Below are 22,592 nucleotides of genomic sequence, written 5' to 3'. Positions count from 1 at the left end.
TCTTTAAGGGCAAGTGCATTAGTGAAACTTGGAATTTTTTTTTTTTAAATGTAAGTCTGAAGGCACAGTTAAGGGCTAGCTTCCTCCCAGTAGTAATTAGCTGGATCTGACAAGAGGCAAGGTCCAGGTGAGAGGTTAACTTTGTATTTTTCTTTAATAGACGAAGAAAAGTCTAAATGGAGCAAGATAAAATTCCAACATAAATCCTCCACCAAGACTGCTATGAAATAACTCTTTTGTTTAATTATTATGAGTTGGATCGGCAAACACTAGATCCCAATGGACAGAGAGCAGCTGTTACTATAACAGAAAGACATTCATCTTCCCTTCTTGGGACCCTGAAACTCTATCAACAATGCCTGTAAAACGACCCTCTGCTTCCCCCCGCTCCGAGTTTTCGCCTGGCTTTCATATTCCGACCTATTTTTAGCCGACTTTATCTTGCCATACTGCACTTCAAAGTTTTGCACGTTAGCTGGTTCGAAATCATTTCCATGCACAAAAAGCGTCGGGGACATCAACGGGGCGATTCTCGAGCGCAGGCTGCAAGAACGGCGCGTCCCTTGCTCAGGGTTTCTTCTTTCATCAGCAATTCATTGAGAAGGAGCCTATAGACACAGTTACACAGCCAGATACGCTTGCATCTCACTTATCTGACAGGGTAGGAGCGATCTCATTTACCTTTGGGGCTTACAGTTACCTTGGAAGGACTTCTTTTAGCTGTTATTTACATAATAAATGGCCAATCTGTACAGGATTGCATGGGAAAGGAAATTCTATTACCAATAAAAATAAAAAAAGTTTTGCATGTTTGCTTTTCACAGGACTAACTCCATCCCATTAGATGACAGCAGAAGCTATCTACGGAAAATTATCTATAGCCATAAAAATTATCTGTAAAAGACTTCCCCAGTTATCTCAGGTACAATATAAATGTTAAAATAACGCCTTAGGAACGGATGCATTGGGCCAAACTCCCTGACGATGCAAACAGGCACGGTGCCAGGGCTTCAGCCAGGCGACAGCCGTGGGGACACGCGCTTGCAGGGACGGTATGTTCAGTGGGGGTTTTTTGGATTTTCTTTTTTTTTTTTTGCATCCACCACCTTCAAAATCCAGGCTAAATGAGCTTTGTGCCACCAAGCTGCACTCACAAGGGGAACTGCCCAGCAACAGTAAGTGTGCTCATAAGAAATGCTCCATCAGACTTTGCTTTTCTTTATCACCTATGTAAAAGAAGCCTGGAAATCGAGAACAGAGGGCCACCGTGTTGCTTCAAAGTCTCTAAAAGGTGATTAAAATCTACACGGGAATTTCTTGCTATAACTAAGCGTGCCGAGCCTGCCCTTTCTACAGGTCCCTGCTTCTCGCTTTCACTTTAAAAAGATGCTCCAGGAGCCTGAGGAAGGGACTAAGGTCTGTTGTAACAGCGAGGCAGTTAAACAACAGTGAGCAGATAAAAATGTCCATCTCCACGAGTTTTGAGTTGTTGGGGTTTTTGTGGGGTTTTTGTTTGGGTTTGTTTTGTTCTAAAAAAAAAAAAAAAAAAAAAAAAAGAGCATTCGTCTTCGAAATATTTCAAAGGAAGCCAAGGAGCATGGATGAGGCGGCTCTGTGGCAGGTCACAGCCCGTGAGAGCATCCCCACCCGAGGGTCCGCACGCAGCATTTCAGCCGGAGATGCCACGGCTCCGGTATTAGCTCCGGTATTATCACCAGTCGGGCACTCACAACTCCACACCATGCCTGCCAGCAGCCAGAGCCGACATCCCAGTAAGGCAGCACCGAGCATCAAATGCACCATCCCTCTCTCCTTCTGGTTATGCCAAGCTTTATCTCACATGCATCCCAGGCTCCTTGCGTAAACAGGAATTTCACAGCAGGGAACTGCTTCGGGTACGTCAGCAACAGTGCCTATGGCCACCACCCCAAACTCGCTTTTCAGGAGCCAAGCAGGTGAGTGTTATCCAACGCAACTGCACTAGGTATTTGGGAAAATGCCTTGCCCCAGGCGTAAGAATGTGCTTTAGCAAAGACTTTCCTATAAAAATAAAAGTGCCTGATAAGTTGTGGGTGCCGAGAGCTACCCAATAGCCGCCAAGCTGTAACTGGATACTCCCACCATGAAAACCCAAGGACAACTGAATTTCTCAGCCTGCACATATATAGGGGAATTAGCATTCTTAACCCATTAATTACTCTCAGGAACTAAAGTGGCAACACAAATCCTGCTGAGTTTCAGTTGTCATTACTGGGGAAAGAAAAATAAAGACTTGGAGAAACAAGCGAGCTGCGCACCAATAGGTTGCATTGCCATGTCTCGGTTGTCCCAGGAGTGAACTTGCCAGGACAAAGCTACCACCAAAATAACCACAAATCTGCACTTTGCTGAGCAGCTGCATCTCAAGTCAACTGTAGTTTCCCTCTGCTCAGTATGGGGACTTCTGCAAATCCGCATGATAACGTACAGGTCTGAAGCAAAGCAAATGCGTACTCACACCTGAGCGCTTACAAAGCTCGCAGGCTCTTCCAAGACCGGTACCATAGTCTTCCTACAACTCTAATACTGGAAAGCTCAGCTTGCTGCCTCAGAGAAAGGCCTGAACATCAACTGTGTCAAAGCTTAAATGCCCCTCGTCTCCCAGAAAAAGAAAGTATCAATGGCAAATAGAGCGACTGGAGAGGGGAGTTTGTGGACAGCTCAGCCAAACTGCAGCAACAACCACCAGTTCACACAAGCAAGCCAGAGACTGCGACGCATGAAAACAGCACTAAAGAGGCTTAAAAAGCCTGAAATACCCTCATTTTATGAAATGCTTTTAAAAAGTCACGAAAAGGAGACAGGCCTTGATTGAACATTTCTTCACTTCAGACCCATGTTGCATTCCTCCCTCCCCAGGAATTCAAAACTGTCTGCAGAGGTAAATTATGTATAAGCAAAATATTCCTAAAAGCCAAATTTTAAAAGTTGCACACATTACACAAGGCATTTTAAATAGATAATGTCGGAGGAAAGAAGGGTTAGCTGCCTAGACTGACCATTTGATAGATCAGGCACAAGTGGAGCTAACTTTATCCCTCTCATCCACTCAAAGGCTTATAATCTCACACCTTGGAGCAATAAATTAGGAAGAAGCATTACATTAGCATTACAGGCACCACATAGAAAATTTAAACTTCTGCTACCAGTTAGAAAACAAGTTCTATAATGGGAAAAGCTTTAAATAAAACAAGGTAGACAGTCACAGCACCTAAGACGCTACAGGGCAGTGTCAGCTACCGTGGACTTTTTAAAATGACCACCTTTGCCGCTGTGGTTGGGGGCTCATTCAGCACAGGCCTGGGATTTTGGATTGGTGTGGGAAGTGCCAGAGACACACTCATCTCTCCCAGTTTGTGTTTATTTCTCTATAAAACGGACAGCAATACATTCCATTTCCAGCTTTACTGGAGGAGGATTAACGTACCCCCTCTGCTGCCATGAGCCCGTTTTTCTTCTTCCGTCCTCACACAAGGGTACATGTTAGACATGAAGAGTCAAGTTCAAAATCCATGTCTTAATTTGCACAAGTACCCACTTAGATGAAAATTAGTGTAGCTCAGACTGTAAAGCGCTGCATCTTTTTGTGAACATGCTTTATTTTCTTTATTTAAAGAGGAGGAACTCATATATGGATCTATTAGTATCAGACTGAGACAGGAGAAAGAAAAGAAAACGATACCTCTGGTTTAATAAAATTAACAGAACATGCCATTCATGCCCACAAATTTAATTCCAGGTGTACAAAAAAGCATAATATGGTGGTCAGAGCACCAGCCGTGGACCCAAGAGGATGGGGAGCAACACTCACGCCCTGCCACTGACTCCCAAGCTCTCAGAGAAGTCACTCCCACCATAAAAGAGGTGGGAATACCTGGTAAACTTTTGTTACGTCCCATAAATTACGCACTATCGGAATAGGATGCAAACATCCACGGATACAAGTTTTACTTCTAACAGCTCCTGTGCAAACGTTTTAACAGGCTCATTTCAGCTGCTTAATACACCCCTGCTTCCCAAACCTATCAGTGAGCCAAAAAAATGGTGCTTTGGGTCCAGGCTGCCTCCTGCCCAGCGCCTGCAAGGCAGCCCTGCCCGCACCCTCCTGCCCGCAGAGTTCCCCTAAGATCCGAAACTGAATCTGCGATGAAATGGCACACCAAGCTGGAAATTGCAGAATTATTAATGAGAAACGGGTAATTCGCATCTTCCTCCAGCCGAGCACAAACGGGCTCCCTCCTTGCGCTGTTTCTTTCATATTTAAATTTACAAACCTGTATGCATGAGCCGGTCCCTGCTTGCGGGCAACCCAATCTAAGAGGAAAGGATCTTCTGTAAGAGCAAAACCACCTCAACCACCTCCAACAAAGTCACCAGAAGAAAAGGAAAAAAACCAATCACGTAAGGTGGCCAGAGCACACTACTAGATTAAAGCCTGATTTTACCCAATACAGAAAATTTCCTCATGCAGCTTGTTTTTTTAGTATAGGTACAAAATATTTGGTGTGACCTTGGGTAAGCCACTTCACGATACAGCAGGGAACACTTGCAGACAGTAACATTTGTTCACCCTTGGCCCCTCTGCTCAGCGTTTTTGGGACAGGGACCTTCCCTCTACACAAACAGCACTTTGCAAAAGAGGAGCCACTTTTTTCAGGGCACCTAGACATCAGTAACGTATTTTTTTCTTAAGTAGCATAATGGACCAATGCCACATGCAATAACATAATCAGAGCAACAAGACTCAAATACTGGCAAAATAAGAGGCACTTGTGTGCTGGAGGGAAGCATATTATTATTTTGCAGTGTACACTGACAATTGCTGCTCTTAACTTTTAGTTTGAATTGAAGCTATACTGTAGCAGAGGAGGAAGATGACAGAAAGAAAAGAATATGAAATTGGTGAAAAAGACCAACAGTTATATTCAAATCTAAGCATAAAATGTGCTGGGTCTGCAGAATGCAGGCAGAGTGTTTCATCTTTAATTTACTTCTCTGCCCCTCTGACTTCAGTGGCTCCAAGAAAACTTACAAGGAAGATTTTTGGGCAGGGAGGAAGGAAGTGATGTATATTTTTTTAATATACCTTAAAGGTACAAATGACTAAAGAGATACAAAATTATTTCAGGCTGAAGTAATAATGAAGAGAAGAGATTAGACATTAGTTGATCCTCAGTGGTTAATGGAGGGGAAAGGCAGGGGAGAGGAGAGCTTATACTGGTGAATGCTGCGGCCACAAACACCTCTCTTGAACACATCCAATTTCACTGATGTGAAAATCTCCACATGAAGGAACAGACGAAAAAGAGCTTAAGTGGGAACAGGGTGCAGAATGCCAAGTGCTACACTGAATAATTCAGATCCAGGCAGCACTATTGGCCAGGCAAGAAAATCACACCCCCCTGCTAGTTTTAAAATCAAAGGCCAAGGAAGGATAAAAGAGAAAGACAACACCTCTTTAAAGCAGAGATTACGCTCCGTGGTTCCCATTTCCCAACTTCCCACAATGTTTTGTTACAGCGAGAGCGCCGGAGCCGGGGTACTGCGGTAGTGCCAAGGCAGGGCACCACGTTGCCCACGGCTGACCAAGGAACCTGGAAAATGCTGCCGCCTTCCCGACACCCCTCCATCAGTCCAACGGCAGGAAAAAGCCAACTCTGAAGCAGGCACCAACCAACCCTGACTTCATATGAGTTGCCTTCGCAAGGCTTTTTCCAGCACGTAAGTAGTTCTTCAGTTGCCAAAGCTGAGGGCGAGACGCCATCAGGGCTTTCACTTGGGTCGTGATTATGACTGAACTCAACCAGGTTCTCTCCCCTGCCTCCACCCTTCCCAAATTAGAGCAAGGCTTCTCCAGCACCGGCTGACGGGGCTGGATACACGGATTTCCAGGCGAGGGATGGAAGGCACCACCATAAGGAGAGGCCCGGCGCCGGGTGCAGTACTCCCTGGAGAAGGGGCATCCAGCAAACTACCTTGCCTTGGCCACGCACAGCCAGAAGCACAAGGGTTATCAAGTTGCTTCTGCAACTTTTAGACTACAGCTACTACGTTAAGCTCGAAATAACTGTCCTGGGTGTGTTTGGTGAAAAGGTGTTATATTTTACGGGGCTTGAAAGATGGAGTGCTACTGAAATCCCATTTAATTCTCACTATTCTAGCGCAGCTCCACATGGTCAACTACTATTAACGTTAAATTTTAGAAGTGCTTCTAAAAGCAGGCCCTGAAATACGACAGCCGTAACACATTCCATGACAAGGCCCAAAAGTAGAACAACTTTGACTTCTTTTTATTTTATAGCTGTCCAGGCTTTCTAGAAACAGGCACCACGTGGACAGAGCACACAAGTAGACCTTTGCTGGGTGCCCAGCCTCAAACCATCTCTTCCATCCGCCTCCTTCGCTCTTGATAAATTAAGTTAAACATCCCTTGGTTCCTTTTACACCTGCAATACTTCTTGCAGAGGAACCCACCCCGTGGACAAGCACGATGCAAATCACAGCAGTGGGATTCCTGGGCTGGTCTTATCATCCCATTACAAATGCTCCAAAAGCTGCTCCTCTTCCATCTGAACCTGTGACCTGCTTCCCAGAACTGGCAAAGCCAGGAAACCCCTCCAGGCTGATCTGCAAAGCAAGGAGTGCGTGCGTGGTGGGGAAAGGGGGAAAATGGTGGGAGGGAGAGGAGAGAACAAAAACAACCAAAAAGAAAAAAAAAAGAAGGAAAAAAGTGAGGCTGGCCTGTTTCTTTCTTCTCTACCATCTATTCAGTGGCAGCAGGGGAGGTCTACAACTGTTGCGTCACATAAAGCACAAAAAAACCTGACAAGCGTGTTTTAGCTGATGGAGACCAGAGTGGACAGGAGGCTGGTGACAGCTCGAACGAGGGGAGTAAGAGACCTCCGCTTTAATTGGCTGTTTCTTACTATCTCACCAAGCGAGCAGGAGCGTTACAGCCTGGATGGGCTGCTCAGAGACACAAGAAATGGCAGAAATTTCAGCGTGTAAATACTTTAGCTAACTACCCAGGCTCAGGTTAGACTCTCACTCCGGTCCAGGGATACTGAATATTTAACCCTGCCTGATCCACAAAAACATACATCAAAGGGAGGATGCAGAAGATGCTTTGAAATGGGGGAGGGGGGGCAGGCAGGGGGAGTTAAACCACAGGCTGTGCAGGACCTGGAGAGGTGTTTATAAATAATGCCACTAAAAATAATACACTGCGCACTCACATCTCTAACATAGCATTTTCTTCTCCACAGAACTGTGACAATGGTTATCTCGGTGGGATAATTATCTAGATTTGATGACAGATTAAAAAAATATATATCCCAAACACCTGTTCAAGAGTTTTGTGTTTTTAAAGGCCATTGCCATTAACCTTGGGCCATGCACTTCATTGTGTTTAATTAGCAAGCTAATGAAGCCAGTTTTATTCCCTTTCTCAAGCACAAGAGGATAAATACAAGACAGTGAAAGAGGAGACCAGATCCATTTGCAGCACAGTTCATTGCTGCATGGCATTACTTAAACTTGCACCAAAATAAAAGTAATGTAATGGCTCGGGAAAACATGTTAGCAATGCATTCTGCAAGACGAATCCTTTTACACCTTCTGTATTTTCTAAAGCTCATAGATTAAAACATGATTTCTGAACATTTGGGCTGCAGAAAATTTGCAAACAAAGGGCTAAAAATGAACATAATGTTTTCCTCAATGAATCCTCAGTATTCCAAAAATTAAGCATAACAGATTTTTTTTTTTTTTTTTTTTTAAAGAATAGCAGCCCGTGCTTGCTTTGTTACAGCCAGCCAAGGTAGCGATGAGAAGCATCAACAATGGAGGTCAAGCGATTTTCGAAAAGCCCACCACTTTTGCACAGTCCTAACATGTACACACACAAAAGACATACTTCAAGCAAAGCCCAGTGCTATGAATCCCAGCAACACATTGCAACTTCGGGTATCTGAGGCTGTTTTATTTTTTTTGACTGAACAGCTTTAGGAAAAACTGGACAATGAAGATCACATTGATAAATACTCGTAAATAGCACAAGAAAGGCAGAAAGGCTTTAAAAGAGAGGGAGGGATTTACAGAATTGCTAATGCACTGATTTAATGATTCAAAAGGACCTTTCCAAATAAACAGAATTATATTCATCTTCTGGGGTTTCTTTATTGTATTTTCAAGGGGGAGAAAAACTCAGCATAGGTATGCCCTATCATATTATCTTTTTCATAACATGATACATCTCAGGAGCTTTCAGGGTTAATTTTTTTAAAGCAATTGCTTTTTTTCCTCCAACTTAGATTTCTGCCACTATACGCACAGAGCCATAGGATCAGGTTAAAAAACAAAACCAAACAAAAACCCAACCCCATACCCAAAACAAAAACAACAACAACAAAAAAAACCCAAACCCGGAAGCCATCTCTTTTATTGAATCACCCGAGATAAAAGGATTCCAAGATATATGGAAAGAAAATACATTGACCATAAATCTCCTTTATGCACATAATAGAATTTTCCAGCCAAGAGAGCTGTTGTGATGATAGCAACGCCGAGCACCACGAATACTGATGGCACACACACACACACACACTGCCTGCTTCTTCCAAAATACCTGCTCTCCCTCAGCACTGCTATGTAAATACAAGCCCGCACAACCCCCTTTCCTAACACATGGAAACAAAGCTGCGTACAAGTGTCCCAGTGATCAGATAAAAAAAAAAAAAAAACAAAACAAAAAAACACACCAAGCTGGCTTTGGTCACCATCAAATTAATTTTTTTTTAAATTTTTTTTTCCTCACTCCCTTTTTATTGCCCCCCTCCCAGCCTCACACTTTCGGTGTGACTTCCAAAAAAAAAAAAAAAAAAAAAAGAAAAAAAGAAACAATTAAGCGATGGCACTGTTTATAATGCCAAAGGCAGGCGGTGGCAGTGCATATTTAATGGGCACTCGGAACAAAGGAAGCCCGGCTGCAGGAGCGCCCCGGGGCCGGCTCCGCCGCCCGTTCCCCCCCCCGGACCCACCGGCCAGCCCCTTCCCCGGAGCGTGGGGGGGACACACACACGCGGGGAGCCCCCCCCCCACCACCGCTTTGCAATACAATGAAGCCGCGATGGCAAAACCGACGGGAACTCCCCGGCTGCCCATCGCGGAGCGGGGAACGGGCACGGTTGCAGCATCGCTGCCTCCCACACCCTGCCCCCGGGAAGCCCTCGGCCACAAACAGACCCCCCCCCCACGACCCCCCCCCACTCACACACACACCGCCCCCAGCCCCAGGCTGGGAAATGGAGGTAACGTAAGAAGTTACTGCCCAGAACCTGGGGGGGGGGGGGGGGCGGCAGGCTCAGCCCCTGGGGGAGGGGGGTTGAGGGGGGGTCGTGGTGACCAGGCAAAGGGGGGGGGGGGCAAAAGTGCTGCCTCGGTTTCTTCCTGGGGGATACTCAGCAATAATAAAAAAGAATGGGGAAAAATAATAATAATTTAAAAAATCAAGGAGGGAAAGTGGGGATTTCAAGCGTGCCCGCGTTTTCAGTGCTGGGGGGGGGCACAGGGGGTCTGACCCCTCTCGCCCCCCCCCCCCCGAGGGCTGTGGGATGGGGCACCCCATAGAGAACATCGCCCCCCCCGGAGCGCTGCCCGGGTGCCCCCTCCTGCTCCCCCGGCCGTGCGCCGGCTTTCGGCGAACTTCCACCCCGCGTCCCTCGGCAAAACGCGCACCCCGCAGCTCGGAGCTGAAGTTTGGGGGCCAGCCCAGTTCCCTAAATCCAATGGGATGAAGAACAGACGAAATAAACAAGCACACACACACACACCCCCCGCCACAAAAACCTCCTCCCGGGGGATGCTGCCCCCCCTCTCCCGCCCCGCACACCCCCTTTTTCCCAACTTTCTCCCAGCTCCCCGCAGCGCCAAGCCAGCCCCAAACGGCTCGTTTCGTGCTAACAGGGCAAAGCCCAACGGGACCGAGGAGTCCCGGGGGGCTGAGGGGGAACCGGGGGGGGGGGGGGGGCTGAGAGGGGGGTCCCCCCATTCCACACACACACACACACACACCCCCGGGTTACAAAACCGCAGCCCGGTAGGAGCGGGGCACACACTACCTGAGCGGCCCCGGAGTAACCCCCAGGTCTCCTGCCGCTGCTCCCAACTTCTCCACACACCCCCCCACCACACACACACACCCCCCACCGGCTTCCCCCCCACACACACACCTCCGCCCCCGCTCCACTCCGGCAGCACCCGCCTAGAAGTAAATGCCCATTTTTGTAAAGTTTCCTCGATATCGCGCCGTGTTTACATTGCCATTAATTCCCACAGGCTGCCTGAAGGGAACAAAAAGCAGCACGGGAAGGCTCGTCCTGCGAGCAGGGAGAAAACGGGGGAGAGTAAGGGGGGGTGAGGGGGTGAAAAGAAAAAAAAGGAAAAATAATGATAAAAAAAAAAAATTAAGCGGATCGCAGCGGTGGGGTCATTCCCCCAGTTTGCAGGCTCGCTGGTGGCTCTGCTCTGTTTTGGAGGGTGGCTGCAAATAATTGCACGGCCCATTCAATTCTGCATTTGGAGAGGCGACCGTAAGCCCGAGCGGGAGGTAAACACGCAGAAATGCACTTACCTGCACAGAAAGTTCCACAAAGCAAGGCGAAAGTCAGCCACGAAGCAATCATATTCCTTTACTTTTTTTTTTTTCCTCGCGTGCCCCTCTATCCCCAAGGGAAGCAAAAATAAAAAGATCGAGAGAGTGAAAGAAGGGGGGGAGAAGCGAGGCTCTGCCCTCCCTCTCTCTCTTAAAAAGAAAAAAGAAGAAAAAAATCCTGGGAAGGGGGGGGGGGGGGAAGAAAAAAAAAAAAAAAAGAAAATAAATCGGATTTAATTCCTTCGCAGTTGCAAAATGTATCCAGTGGAGAGGAACAGCCCCCGGACGGTTCGACCTGCTCCCGCCTGGCCCCGGCGTTTAGCTCCGAGCTTTCCAAGAGTTTCTTTCCCTGGGCTTTTGTGCTGGGAGCGCGGCGTGCACCACACACCGACTCCCCCTCCTCCTCCTCCTCCTCCTCCTCCTCCTCCTCCTCCCAACCCAGCCCCTCCGGCTCCCCCCCAGCAGCAGGGGCGAGCGCACACACACACACGCGCGCGCGCGCGCCCTCCCGCCCTCCCCGCGCAAATGCACGCGCAGCCGCGTGCAAGGCGCGCAACACACGCACACGCTCCCCCCCCCCCTTCAACCGTGCACACGCGCTCCCGGCACCGGCAGCGAAAACTTCGCCAAGGTTTTTACCGACCCCCCATCCAGGGCGGCTGCTGCGCGGCAGGCAAGAGCCCGCGGAGGAGGCGCGGAGCGGGCGCGGAGAGGAGGAGCGGGGCTGGCGGCGGCGGCGGCGGGGGGGGGCCGCGGCATCGCGGGGTGCGCGGGGCGCGGAGCGGAGGGGGCGGCGGGAGCGGAGGGGGCGGCGGGAGTTGCCATGTGTGTGGGGAGGCGGGGGGGGGATAAAAAATAAAAAAAAAAAAAAATTAAAAAGGCGAGGGGAAAGGGGCGGTTTGTTGTTTTGGGGGTGGTTTTTTTTTTAATAATTAAAAAAAAAAAAAAAAACCTGAACCGAGTCCAAAATGGCTTCTTAAAAAAAAAAAAAAAAAAAAAAGGGAGAAGCCAAAGCGGAGCCAGCGGGGGAAACCCGGATGTTTGATACAAAGAGGCTGGAGGGGGGCGGAGCGGCGCGGGGGCTCCGCGGCCGCTGAGTGGGGAGCGGCGCTGCCCGTCACGGCCGCGCCCCGCGGAGGGACGCGCACCGCCCGCCCCCCCCCTCCCCTGTGAGGAGACCCGGGGTGAGGCGTGTGAGGGGGAGGTGGGTGACACGGACACGGGGGAGGTGGGTGACACGGACACGAGGGGGGAGAGGAGGAGGAGGATGGAGGGCCAAGGGGGGGGCCGCCGGGATGCCCCCCCACGCCCGCCGCCTTCCCACGGGAGAGAGCAGCGCGGCCCCCCCACCCCACCCCCGGGGGGAGGAATAAACCGCGTCCTCGGAGGAAAAATAATCCTTCTGTTCCAGGCTGGTGAGGATGGGGTTCCCCCCCCACTCGTGTCCCGCCTGCCCCGCAGCCCCCGCGCCCCCAAAAACAGTCCCTTGAGCCCAAGACCCTGCAGGAGCAATGGGGACGGTGTCCTGGGGTGCCAGGGCTGAAGGGACCCTCAGCAGAACCCGGGTTGGGGGCGTCTCAGGGTTAACAAGGTTTTCTCTATTGCCAGGGTGACGGGGATCGAACTCTCTCCGCGATTTATTTTAATTAGAACTACATAATACGGCGTTAGGCAGCACCAAAGGAATCTTAAGGGGAAGGGGAGATGCTGAAGGTGGGTCGTTCCCGAGGCTTCGGGTCCGCCAGGTCCACTGACTCACCAGGAGAAAGGGCTCCGGCACCGAGGGACGCTGCGCGTCAGCACGGGGTGGTAAATCGCAGGTCAGCTCCCTCTTAATTTGTCCGGCGGGGAGTAAGGCTGAAAATATTTCTAAAACCATTTGCTTTTTTCCTCTGGAGGGAGATAAGAGTAAATATGAATCATTCTTTTAAAAGTTTGAGACGCGTTTTGTTCCGAGAAGAAATACGTATATTTCTTTACAGTAAGAAGTTCGCAGGAAACTTCAGGAAGCTTTTATTAAGGGCTTGTAACCTCTCTGAAGCTGGAGACTTTTTTTTTCTATACATACAGCACTTGCGTAACAAGGTCTTAACTGTGAATGGGATTCCTAGGTGCAGTTGCAATAAACTAATTAATAGTATCATTCATGGTATCATACCTCATTTGTATGTTTACTATAAGTAAAGAGGAATTCATCGGCAGGAGTACAGTGGTTGCGACTTTAAACACGATACTCTTGGGGGAAAGTTACAGCTAACGCGTGCACCGCCAGGCAATGCGATTGGTAAGGCTACCAAAAGTGCTCAAGAAAATAAGTTTTGGAGCAAAAAGCAGCAAAACCAAGCCCATGAAGAGCTAGCGCTGGGCAGGTCAGTGGCATGGAAAAAGCAACGTGGGTAGTGTCACCCAGCTAGTCAAACCGGGGACGGAAAATAAAAAGGAAACGTGTGTGTCAAAGGGATGGGTCGGGGATGATCCCTATTTATTCGGAAACAAGCGCTCACAGGTAGGGTTTGGGTGGTTTTTAATCCAGAGGCAGCAAGGACCGATGTTGTCACCAGATGCTTGTGGGACAAATCACTGAGAAGGCCGCGCAGGGTACAAAAGGGAATGCAAAACAGTGGTCAAAGGAGAAGTAAATGTCCTGGCCATGGGCTGCAGCAGCTCAGGATACATTTAGAGCCTCAAGAGAAGAGGCAAATAATGGGTCAATATTTCCTATACAGCCGCGTATTTCATTCAAAAGCAAATAACAGGTCAATATTTCTGCTTATTTCAGTCGAGGAGTAAGTTCTTAAACAGCTACCAGGTGGCTGAAGTAAGGAGAAACGTCTGGGGTGATAAAACACGACCCAGCGTTTCACCGTACCGGCATCCCCACGATTAGCTAAAATGAGACTTTTTGTTCATACCAAGAAAATATTAACCCTTGGGAGCAGGCAGTGTGTCTAACGTAGTGATTGCTCGAGCTGCGTCCCTGCTCGGGCTGAAACGCTCTCTGGCCAATGCCGCTCCTATTTTTAATCGCTGCGCTATGAAAAGCCCCGTTTCACAGTGCCTGAATTTGTGCTTTACAGGCAGAGACCTGGGAGCACGTTTATCACGCGGCTGTCATCGCTTTTGAGGAAACGGGCCCAGAGCGCTTTGGATGTTGTCCTAAAGCCACCCAATAAGGCGGGTGTAGCGTGGCCTTTTGCACTTGGACAGCGTGCTGCTGCAGGCGATGCTGCAAAGAGCAAATCGATAGAGAGCCGGACCCAGGGCGATTTTTGCCCCGGGATAAACGATAGCCTGAATTTTCATTTATTAAATTGCAGTCTGTCTTGCTTACATTGTTTCACAGGGAGATGTTTACCCTCCTGAAAAGCTAAAATGTTTTCTCTACTTGCAACATAAAAGCCCGGGAGTGAGTATTGTCGCTGGAGATAATGTTACAGCCTTAGCAAGATGACACTTAAAAACTTCATCAGCCTCCAAGAATTTCGGAAATAGTGATGAACAAAGGTAGCAAGTGTTAAGAGCAGGCAGCGCTTGCAAGAAGTGCCCTTACAAGCGGCGTTTTCAAGAGCTTTTTTCTGCTTCCAGTTATCACTAGAGCTGCACAGCTCAGACCGTTTTTAAATAATTATACTTAACAGTTAAAAAACCCTCCTGTGCTAAAATAAATTTTAGCTAAGATGGTTTTATGCTTTGGAGCCTCATATGACACTCAATCTTTCTTGTGTGACTGTTGTAACAAGTCAAATTCATGTATTTTGATACTCCGCACGTGATAAAGATACTTGGATCACTTAAGCCTGTACAAAACTGCAGTGCTCGCATGTCATTTATCTTAAAATCCTATTGTAGCTCTCGTGAAATGTAATTTCTTCAGTGAATGGAAATTTATACTGACAGAGGTGTTATAAAACATGGAAAATACTGGGGGAAGGGGACCCAACGTTTCCTTTATCTCTTCAAGTATTCACTAACGGTGATTTATTTTTCAGCTCGGCGTTGGTTCGTTGCAGGTTACAGAGCCCTGGTGCAATTAAAGAGACCCGTTTCCAGTCTTCTTAAGCAAAACTGGCATTACTTGCAACAGGTGAGAAATGCGTGCTGCAGACCCAAGACAGCAAACTGGTTCACAGGCTGCAGTTTCCATATCGGTTCCTAAAGCTGCTTGTAGGAAATCACTCAGCCTAAAGAAACTCCTGGGATCCCAGCCTCTAATTCCCATTTCAAAATGCATGGGTAAGAAAAAACTATTTATATTCATAATCTTGAGTAAATAAATTGTCACTTTAACGACACATTTTGTTGTAATTAAGCACTTCCCGGTAATAACCAACCCACACTATGAAGCCGTTTCTTAATATAATGGTAAGCTAACTTCTCGGTTGTGAGCAGAATTAGGAAGCTTTTAAAAGCACAGACCAATTAATACAGCAGGGCGATGTTGCACAGTTATCAACGTGTGGAAATAAGGGGCGTTTGCTAAAGAACTTTTTCCTTATTTTCAAGAAATGCTGTTGCTTTAAGGTCAGTATCTCACCTGCAGAATTTCCCAGCAGGTTTTATACCCAGTATTAGCCTGACTCTGCTCTCGGTGGCTTTGCCTGACTCTAAAGGGAACAGACCTGAGGCAGACTTAAACCTTCCTCAGCTTTCTAAGGACTCACTGCTGTCACCTTTCCGTAATGCAGCTACAATTAACTTTGCTAGAATTTCTATATTTGAAGCAGCTTTAAATTAGAGCCTGAACTTCCAGACTTGGATGCAGATGGTCTTTGCTACTGTCTGTACGAGCCCTTGGTTTTCACACTAAAAAAGCCCACCCACGTTGACAAATTTGCCCTTTGCGGTCTGGCTTCAGTGCAGCCAGTAAAAATAGCGAGTGATACGGCAGACAGAATGGGCCCTAAACTATATGAAGGTATTTTTTGATAGCTTTTCTTAGCTCCAGTCTAAAGAGCAAGGCATCAGATGTTGACAGATTGGAGGGGAATATACCAAGCCAAAGTGTCTGTTACCGAGATGCCCATAAACCAACAGTTTTGCCATCCTCCAGAATTTGAACTTTTCTCTTGGTTTTCAGTTGTATTTTGATTAAAGCGTAAATACCAGCAACCAGCATGTGTCAGCCAGTGTCAGAGCCGCACGCCAAAGCTTTGTTCAGGTTGGATCTTTAGCGTCGATTTACTCGTCCGTGGATTTTGTTAGGACTTCTGGGGCATAGCTGATTACTTTTACCGCTGTAACCAGCAGAGTCATCGTATAATTATTTCCCTTTAAATCCAGGAGAACTTGTCTGGCCTATTGGGCGGGGAATTTAATTGCAAGAAGGCTCTGGAGGATGGATGGCTGGTGCTGGAAGGTAGCTGTACCGTTAGCATGTTACCCGCCCCCAAAAAGGAGAATCCAGGCTCTAATCCATACCCCCAAGTCATGCCAGCTAGCCGGGAACCAAAGCACGCCCACACTCGAGTTGGAGACTTCTGTGCTCAGACAAGGAGGATTACGGACATCATATGACTAATTCTGCAATGACGGTATATGCTTAATTGGTAAAGGACTGCATTTTCTATCTTTTTTTAACCCAGGGCATAGCGTCAAAGGTCTGCCTGATGTTTGAGGTTCCTTTCAGGTATTTTCTTCATTGAGACTCACTGTACTTAAGGTTACTGTGGCCGCTGGCTTTGTCTTACGCCCTTAAGTGCTACTGTGCTTTTTAGTGATGAGAAACCAGCATTCAAATTGCCCTGAAACACCAGGCTGTGCTGCTCTTGCAGCTCCCGGAACAACTTCCCTGAACCTCAGGTACAAAAGCTCCGGCTGTTGCAAAAGCCGGTGGCCCGGAGTCAGGAAAAGCACAGTAAACAGACTACAGTACTGAACTTTAGACATTCATTTTAATGCCCTGCTTCCGAGCTCTCTGCCTCAGTTTCCCTGTAAAATACAAATACAGCATTGGTGATGCTTAGCTCATAAAAAAAAGTAAATGTCTCTCTTAACTTCCGAGAATGCATGCTGCAGTAAGTTGAAGTCAATGTAAATTCGGTGGAAGGAAGATGTTTTCTATCGGTTGATGGTACTTAACCATCCAAACAGATTACCAAGTGCTATGGCAGCAAAATCCTTTCTGCTTGAAACATTTAAGACTGCCTGGATGCCAGTCAGGAAAATGGGCTCCCAAATTGGTGGTAGCAACACCAGAATCGCTTCTTGGTGACAATCCTGGTGACTGTGACAGCCTCCAGTAATGGCAGTCTATTAATCTCTTGCTCTGTGCCCATAAAGCACTCTGTCCTTCCATTAAAAGCTGAAGGTAAATAAATACAGGTCCCATCATCAGATCATTTTGCTTGCATAGACGTTATCTACAGAGCCTCTACGTGAGATGGACGAGCAGAAGGGCAAAAGAAAATCTTCCCATCCTCGGTGTAAGGTTAGCCAGGGTGCAACGCTGCAAGCTTGGGAGCTGCCGAGTCGCCCTGGTCATTCCGGTTTGCTTTGCACAACAGCCGACGTTGCTGACACCGACTGGGGGTGGCAGGCGAAAGGCAAGGTGTTCAACCTCCTCTGTGTTTGGAGTGTATCTGGACCAGGTTAGGGCAGCTTTAAGTGCTGCACTCTTTTGGGTGGCCGCCAGCAGATCCCACAGGGTTTTGCAACACCTAAAAAAGAGCCTGAGCCTGAGAATACAACAACCCTTGAATCTGCAGAGTGAGAACAGCATGTTCTGTCACTGCCCTTAGACTGTTCCCTAAGATTATCCTTTTTAGTTGCCATCCTCTGTAAAAGAAGATAGTAGGTGTTTGCCCACATTGTCTTCAGCTGTTGATGTTTTACCTGAAAATGCAATGCAGGTGTTTTAAAGTGCATCTGGTGGCTACAGCAGCCTGGAGCCAAGGCCTGTCATCTCTCCAGCTCCCTCGCCTTCCTCCCTCCCCAGGTGTTTGGTTGGCAGAAGAACATCTTTCAAATTCCAATATTTTGTTTTAAAAGCTAGACTCAGGGGTTTTTAAACTGGTTGCAATTAGGCTTTAACATCGGGAAAGTTCATACGGAGGTGCTGTGTCTCTCTCTGGAATGGCTCTGCTTAAGAAAAGCATCTGTATCCCTCCTGCAGCCAGCTGGACTGTGCTGGAGGGTTTACTTTCACTACTCTTACCTGTGGCCTTGTGCCTCCTGACACACTCGAGGCATGTATGGAAGGACCAATAAAATATGTCCTGGAGTGTTTGGTGTATTTTTAGAGTTTGTCCCAGATTATTGGCCTTTGTCCCAGATTTCAGTGGTTAGGGTATAAGAATGCCCGGTGGGGCCGAGTGCTTCCTGCATTGCTCTCAGGAAGGCTTTAATCAGGAAAAATACCCTCTCAGAGAAGGCAAATAATTAAGTTTTTGTGGCAAATACTGCCATTAGCAGGAGGTGATAAACGCTCAAGACCACAGTATAAACAGAGCAAGGCAGATGCACTAAGCTTTAGCGTGCAACATTATTGTGTTAGATGGTACTGAGTAATGAATTGGACATCACTAGCAAGGTAGTTTTCTTTTTGTCTTTATTGGGACCAGAATTTGTTTTTACACCATGAAGTGTCTGTCTCTGCTGCTGCTCATCATGGGGAAAAGCTGGTGTAAACCGCCTGGGGGAAACTCGTCCCACACACTGGCAGCTGGCAGCGTGCAAGCAGGGAGCTAATGTTGGAAGGGATCTTCAGGTGTCATCCAGTCCATCCTCCCTTTCGCAGTGTTTATTCGACCTGTGTCATTCCTAGGAAATGCTCATCCAACCTCTTCCTGCGGTGCTGGGTGCTGCACAGTGCTCCAGGCTCCCAGGACATCATGAGCTTTGCCTGCAGAACATGAGCTTTCCCCCTGCGTAACCTCAACCTTCTCTGCTGCAGTTTGGCCCTTGCTGAGCACATGGGGGACAGATTGCTGCTTTTCTCTCTGCTCCAGCTTTTACCTGTTGGAAGATTGTCTCTCTTCAGCCTGCCAAAGCCAAAACAGGCCAATTCTTTTGTCCCTTCCTCGTGTTTCTGGCCGCGCAACATGACACTTGCTCTATGCTTTGGGCTGCTTAGTCATATTTCAAGGGCTAAATTCCCTTGCTGAAGTCCTGGACTCCCCTTGTCACCATCTGCAGCATGCGCTCCTCAGCTCTGGGGGACTTCTCTTGGGTCAGCCCTCCCAGTTACACTGCAGGTCTTTGGGATGCTGAAGGACTCCCTGATGGACTCATCCAGGCAATATCTGGCTTTCATGGGCTTCCACCTTGGTCTTACCTCTTTACCCTCCTATCAGCTGCTTCTTGCCTAGCTGCCCTAATGCCCTTTCTCAGACTGTTTCCTTAGCTTCATAGCATAGGACATACCACATGTCATAAAAAGGACAAAGTATAAAAACTATTCTGTTAAGAATCCAACCACTGCTCCATCAGTTTTGTAGAGAGATAGGAGTGACACATTGCCAATACAGATGCAGGTAAAGTCCTGCTGCACTCGGTCATGCCTGTGAGAAGAACCTGCTTTCCTTCCCAGCACTCCCCAGCATTCAACTCTTGGACATTTTGGCATATTATCAGTGATAAATGTATTCACAAGTGAGAGCAGCCAGCCCTGCAGGCTGTGATGCCAGGGTATTGTGGGTTCCTGGCATGGGCAGTGCCTCTACGTGGATTTCGGAAGAGCAAGACAGAAATATTTTTTGTAGCCAGCCTCAAGTTTTTATCTATTTGTAGGTGTCTTGATGTCCCCTAAATTGGGATTAGGTCCTTTGGCAGGAAGACTGCACTTCATGTCTTGACTTCCCTGGCCGCATATGCACCCAGCCCTCTCTTGGCCAAAGGCCACTGATCTCGTCTTTTATTTTTGCCACCAAATGCCACTCACTTGTGCTGAAAAGGAGGAACTGGCAGCAAGGAAATTATCAATAATCCAGCAAGTTGCTAATCTGTTTCCCATTTTTTGTGGCCTATCCATGCTGTAGGATAGTGCACAGACCCTTAATTATTCACCTACAGTAGTTTAAATGGTTGCCAGTAGCTACTGACACCAGATCTGAAAAGAATTTAATAATGGAGGAGAAGAAAGATTTTAAAAAAAATAAGGATGGCATGGAATAAGGATGAGAGAAGGGTGAAGGACATATGGCAGAGGCACTGGTTGGGGGTATTCCGGTGGCCTGGGTTCCAGCTCAAGCTTCTGCAAGATCTCTGATAGGCTTTGCTTTACTTATCTCTTAAGTCCTGATCAGAATGGGAACAACGGGCTTTATCCACAGAAGTAATTAAAATGTTGCACTCCCTGGCAGGGGAGTTAAAATCAATTTCTCAAATACAACATGAGGAGCAATTGGCCAGGCTGCTACCGTGTGGAAAAAGATCCGGGGCTGCAATGCTTGGGAGTACAGCAGAAATCCAGTGCTGCAAAAATCCAGCGGTCCTGCCGGGATCCCTGTTCAGAGGGGCACACTGCAGAAGGCATGGGACAATCTTTCCATTCAACTTGGCAGTGGTGGGGTGTTGGCTCAAGAACAATTTCCATACCTCGGGAAAGATACAGCTCAGCTGGGAGAAGCCCAAAGAGGTGCAGAAAGAACAATTGGAGGTGTAGAAAACCTGCTTTTGAGAAAAGGCTGAGAGAGAGAGAAGTGTGTGGTCTGAAGAGGGGACCAAGCTGAGACAAAGCAACTTGCCAAATACGTGCAAGGCTGATGCAAAGAGGCACAATGTGTCCTTGTACCTTCTTCAAGTAGGGCGAGTGATAGGCTTCAGGTCCAGCAGGAAAGTCGTAGGTAAAAGATCAGGAAAAACTTTCCAGGGCTATGGATAGTTCAGCACAGGGATATATTCCCACAGGCTGTTGTGGAATTGTCACTGCAGGAAGGTGTTAGACAAAGATCTTGCAGGGATGGTTGAGGTATTGTTGATTGTACCTGGGGCCTCTTAGAATCCTTTATCCAACTTTCTTTTCCTGTTTCCTCCAGTTGCCACTGAAATCATTGGAATTCAGCACTTCAGCGTTTGGGAAGACCTGCCACAATAGCAATCCCCTGTTTGCAATCAAGGAGATTGCAAGAGCAATCACATGCATATTTAGCTGATGTGCAGCTCCTAGGATTGTAGGGGTACAGAAACAAGCTAAGAAATAAGTGTGCCATAACTGTGGAAGTTGATTATTCTAGAGCATTAAAAATCCAGCCTTTCTTTGACAAGGAAACGCTGCACATGAGTGGAGCTTTTCCACGTGAAATGTTGTAAAGGAATCTCAGTTATGTTTAGCATTAGGGAGGCACAAAGGAAATCTCATTAGAACCCACTGACAATGATCTGTTATAAAGGGAACAGGAGCAATTCATGAGCTCGGGGAAAAATAAGAGTGCATCTCTGTTCTGCCCATCCTCACTGCCTGTTGCTACTCTAGGACACAGATTTCTTGAGAGAAGGATCTGTGCCTTCTTGCTCATTTAGCTCTTATACATCATGTTTTATTTGCTAGGAGACCTGAACGATGAGCAGCCAACACTCTTGTTCTTATTTTAAATGCATGGGAACTGCAGTACAGAGAGATAAAATGACTTGCGCAGGGTCACAGAGCAATTTTGTGGCAGGGCTAGGACCAGAACCCAGCTCCCTTGCTCCCAAACCTTCATCTCTTCATTGACCCTTAATTTTAATCACTTTCCAAGGAAGTTTGTTGGCCTCTTCCAGTTGACTTCCATGGGAGTAATGCCAGGTATCAAATGAAGTCACTGGGAATATCAATGCAAAAGAAGCCAATATTAGATGCAAAGAAAGAACTGATGGAAGGGGAAAAAATAGATTTTACAAAAAAAGGAGTAAGTTCTAGTGCCGCTTCCATAATATCATTCCCTCTTTAATTTGTGCCTGGTCAAAATTAAAAAAAAAATAGATTGCTAATATTAATAGATGAAATGAATCTTGAATTTTATAATAGTGGAGGAAATGAAAGGACCAAAGTAATATTGTGTTGTTAACTGAGATTTTAATAATGATTCTGTCCTCAGTTGGTGCATTTGTTCCACAGAAAGTAAATCATTAATGAAGAGGGGGGGAAAACAGTTTTATGGTGATGGATTTTTGAAAGAAAAGTTTAATTTTGCTTAACTTTTAGAAACTCAGAAATATGCCTGGAGCTCTAAAACTAAAAGACAAACGCCTCCAAACCAGTCCACAAGGATGGGATTTAGCCAAGTGGCTAACACTGCCTGGGGCAGGATGGAGTAACGTCCATTGCTCCTCACCGAGAGAGCTGAGGTGAGTAGAAGAGGTAGGTTAGAGATGTTGGTTTTGATGGAGGAAGGAAGGTTTGAAGGTTTGCTCTTGGTTGGTTGCATTCTCACAGCTATTTCTGAATGGCACCTGGAGAGCACTAAGGACATCATCCTCACCCTAAACCAAAGGATATCTAACTGGGCTCATCCTATGGTTTCCGTGGTCTTCTGCAAGATCTGCTTCCACCACGTCCTCTGCATGGGATGGGTGGACTCAAAGCACTCTCGGTGCCGTGAGGGTGTTTGACTTTCCAAGTGAAGAAAGAGCCTGCCAAGGCTAGCATGTCCAGCGGTGGCTCTTGACCTACCCACTGCTATCTTCAACCACTGCCAAGGCTAGCATGTCCAGCGGTGGCTCTTGACCTACCCACTGCTATCTTCAACCACTGCCAAGGCTAGCATGTCCAGCGGTGGCTCTTGACCTACCCACTGCTATCTTCAACCACTGCCAAGGCTAGCATGTCCAGCGGTGGCTCTTGACCTACCCACTGCTATCTTCAACCACCGCCAAGGAGTCCCAAAAAAACGGCTCCCTGGAGCAGCAGTCCATTTTGCACCAAGCCCCCTGGTTCGATATGTCGAGCATAGAAAGGATCATGGTCTCACAGCGGTGGAGAAGA

At 47.3% G+C, this 22,592-nt stretch overlaps 1 protein-coding gene and 1 long non-coding RNA gene across 3 annotated transcripts in view; one reads left to right on the top strand and one right to left on the bottom strand.

Annotated features, from left to right (window-relative positions):
• Positions 1 to 11,064, bottom strand: part of ACVR2B (activin A receptor type 2B) — a 106,325-nt gene extending 95,261 nt beyond the window's left edge. Inside the window, exon 1 of the mRNA XM_069778252.1 lies at positions 10,670 to 11,064. Within this exon, the coding sequence (XP_069634353.1) occupies positions 10,670 to 10,721 (52 nt within the window). The 5' untranslated portion in view covers positions 10,722 to 11,064. The remainder of the gene's footprint in view (positions 1 to 10,669) is intronic.
• Positions 11,065 to 11,331: 267 nt separating this feature from the next.
• Positions 11,332 to 22,302, top strand: LOC138684473 (uncharacterized). 2 transcript variants are annotated; one of them, XR_011323761.1, is made up of 5 exons: positions 11,332 to 11,455; positions 12,299 to 12,510; positions 14,680 to 14,923; positions 15,971 to 21,955; positions 22,044 to 22,302. It is a non-coding gene; the product is annotated as an uncharacterized lncRNA (long non-coding RNA). The 2 variants fall into 2 exon arrangements; XR_011323760.1 differs by lacking the exon at positions 11,332 to 11,455 and having other exon boundaries at positions 11,995 to 12,510.
• The last annotated feature ends 290 nt before the right edge of the window (positions 22,303 to 22,592 follow it).

Source organism: Haliaeetus albicilla, chromosome 2 (genome assembly GCF_947461875.1).
Source record: "Haliaeetus albicilla chromosome 2, bHalAlb1.1, whole genome shotgun sequence".
NCBI lineage: Eukaryota > Metazoa > Chordata > Aves > Accipitriformes > Accipitridae > Haliaeetus > Haliaeetus albicilla.
The sequence above is the reverse complement of the archived record's forward strand: the minus strand, read 5'-3'. Positions and strand labels throughout refer to the sequence as shown.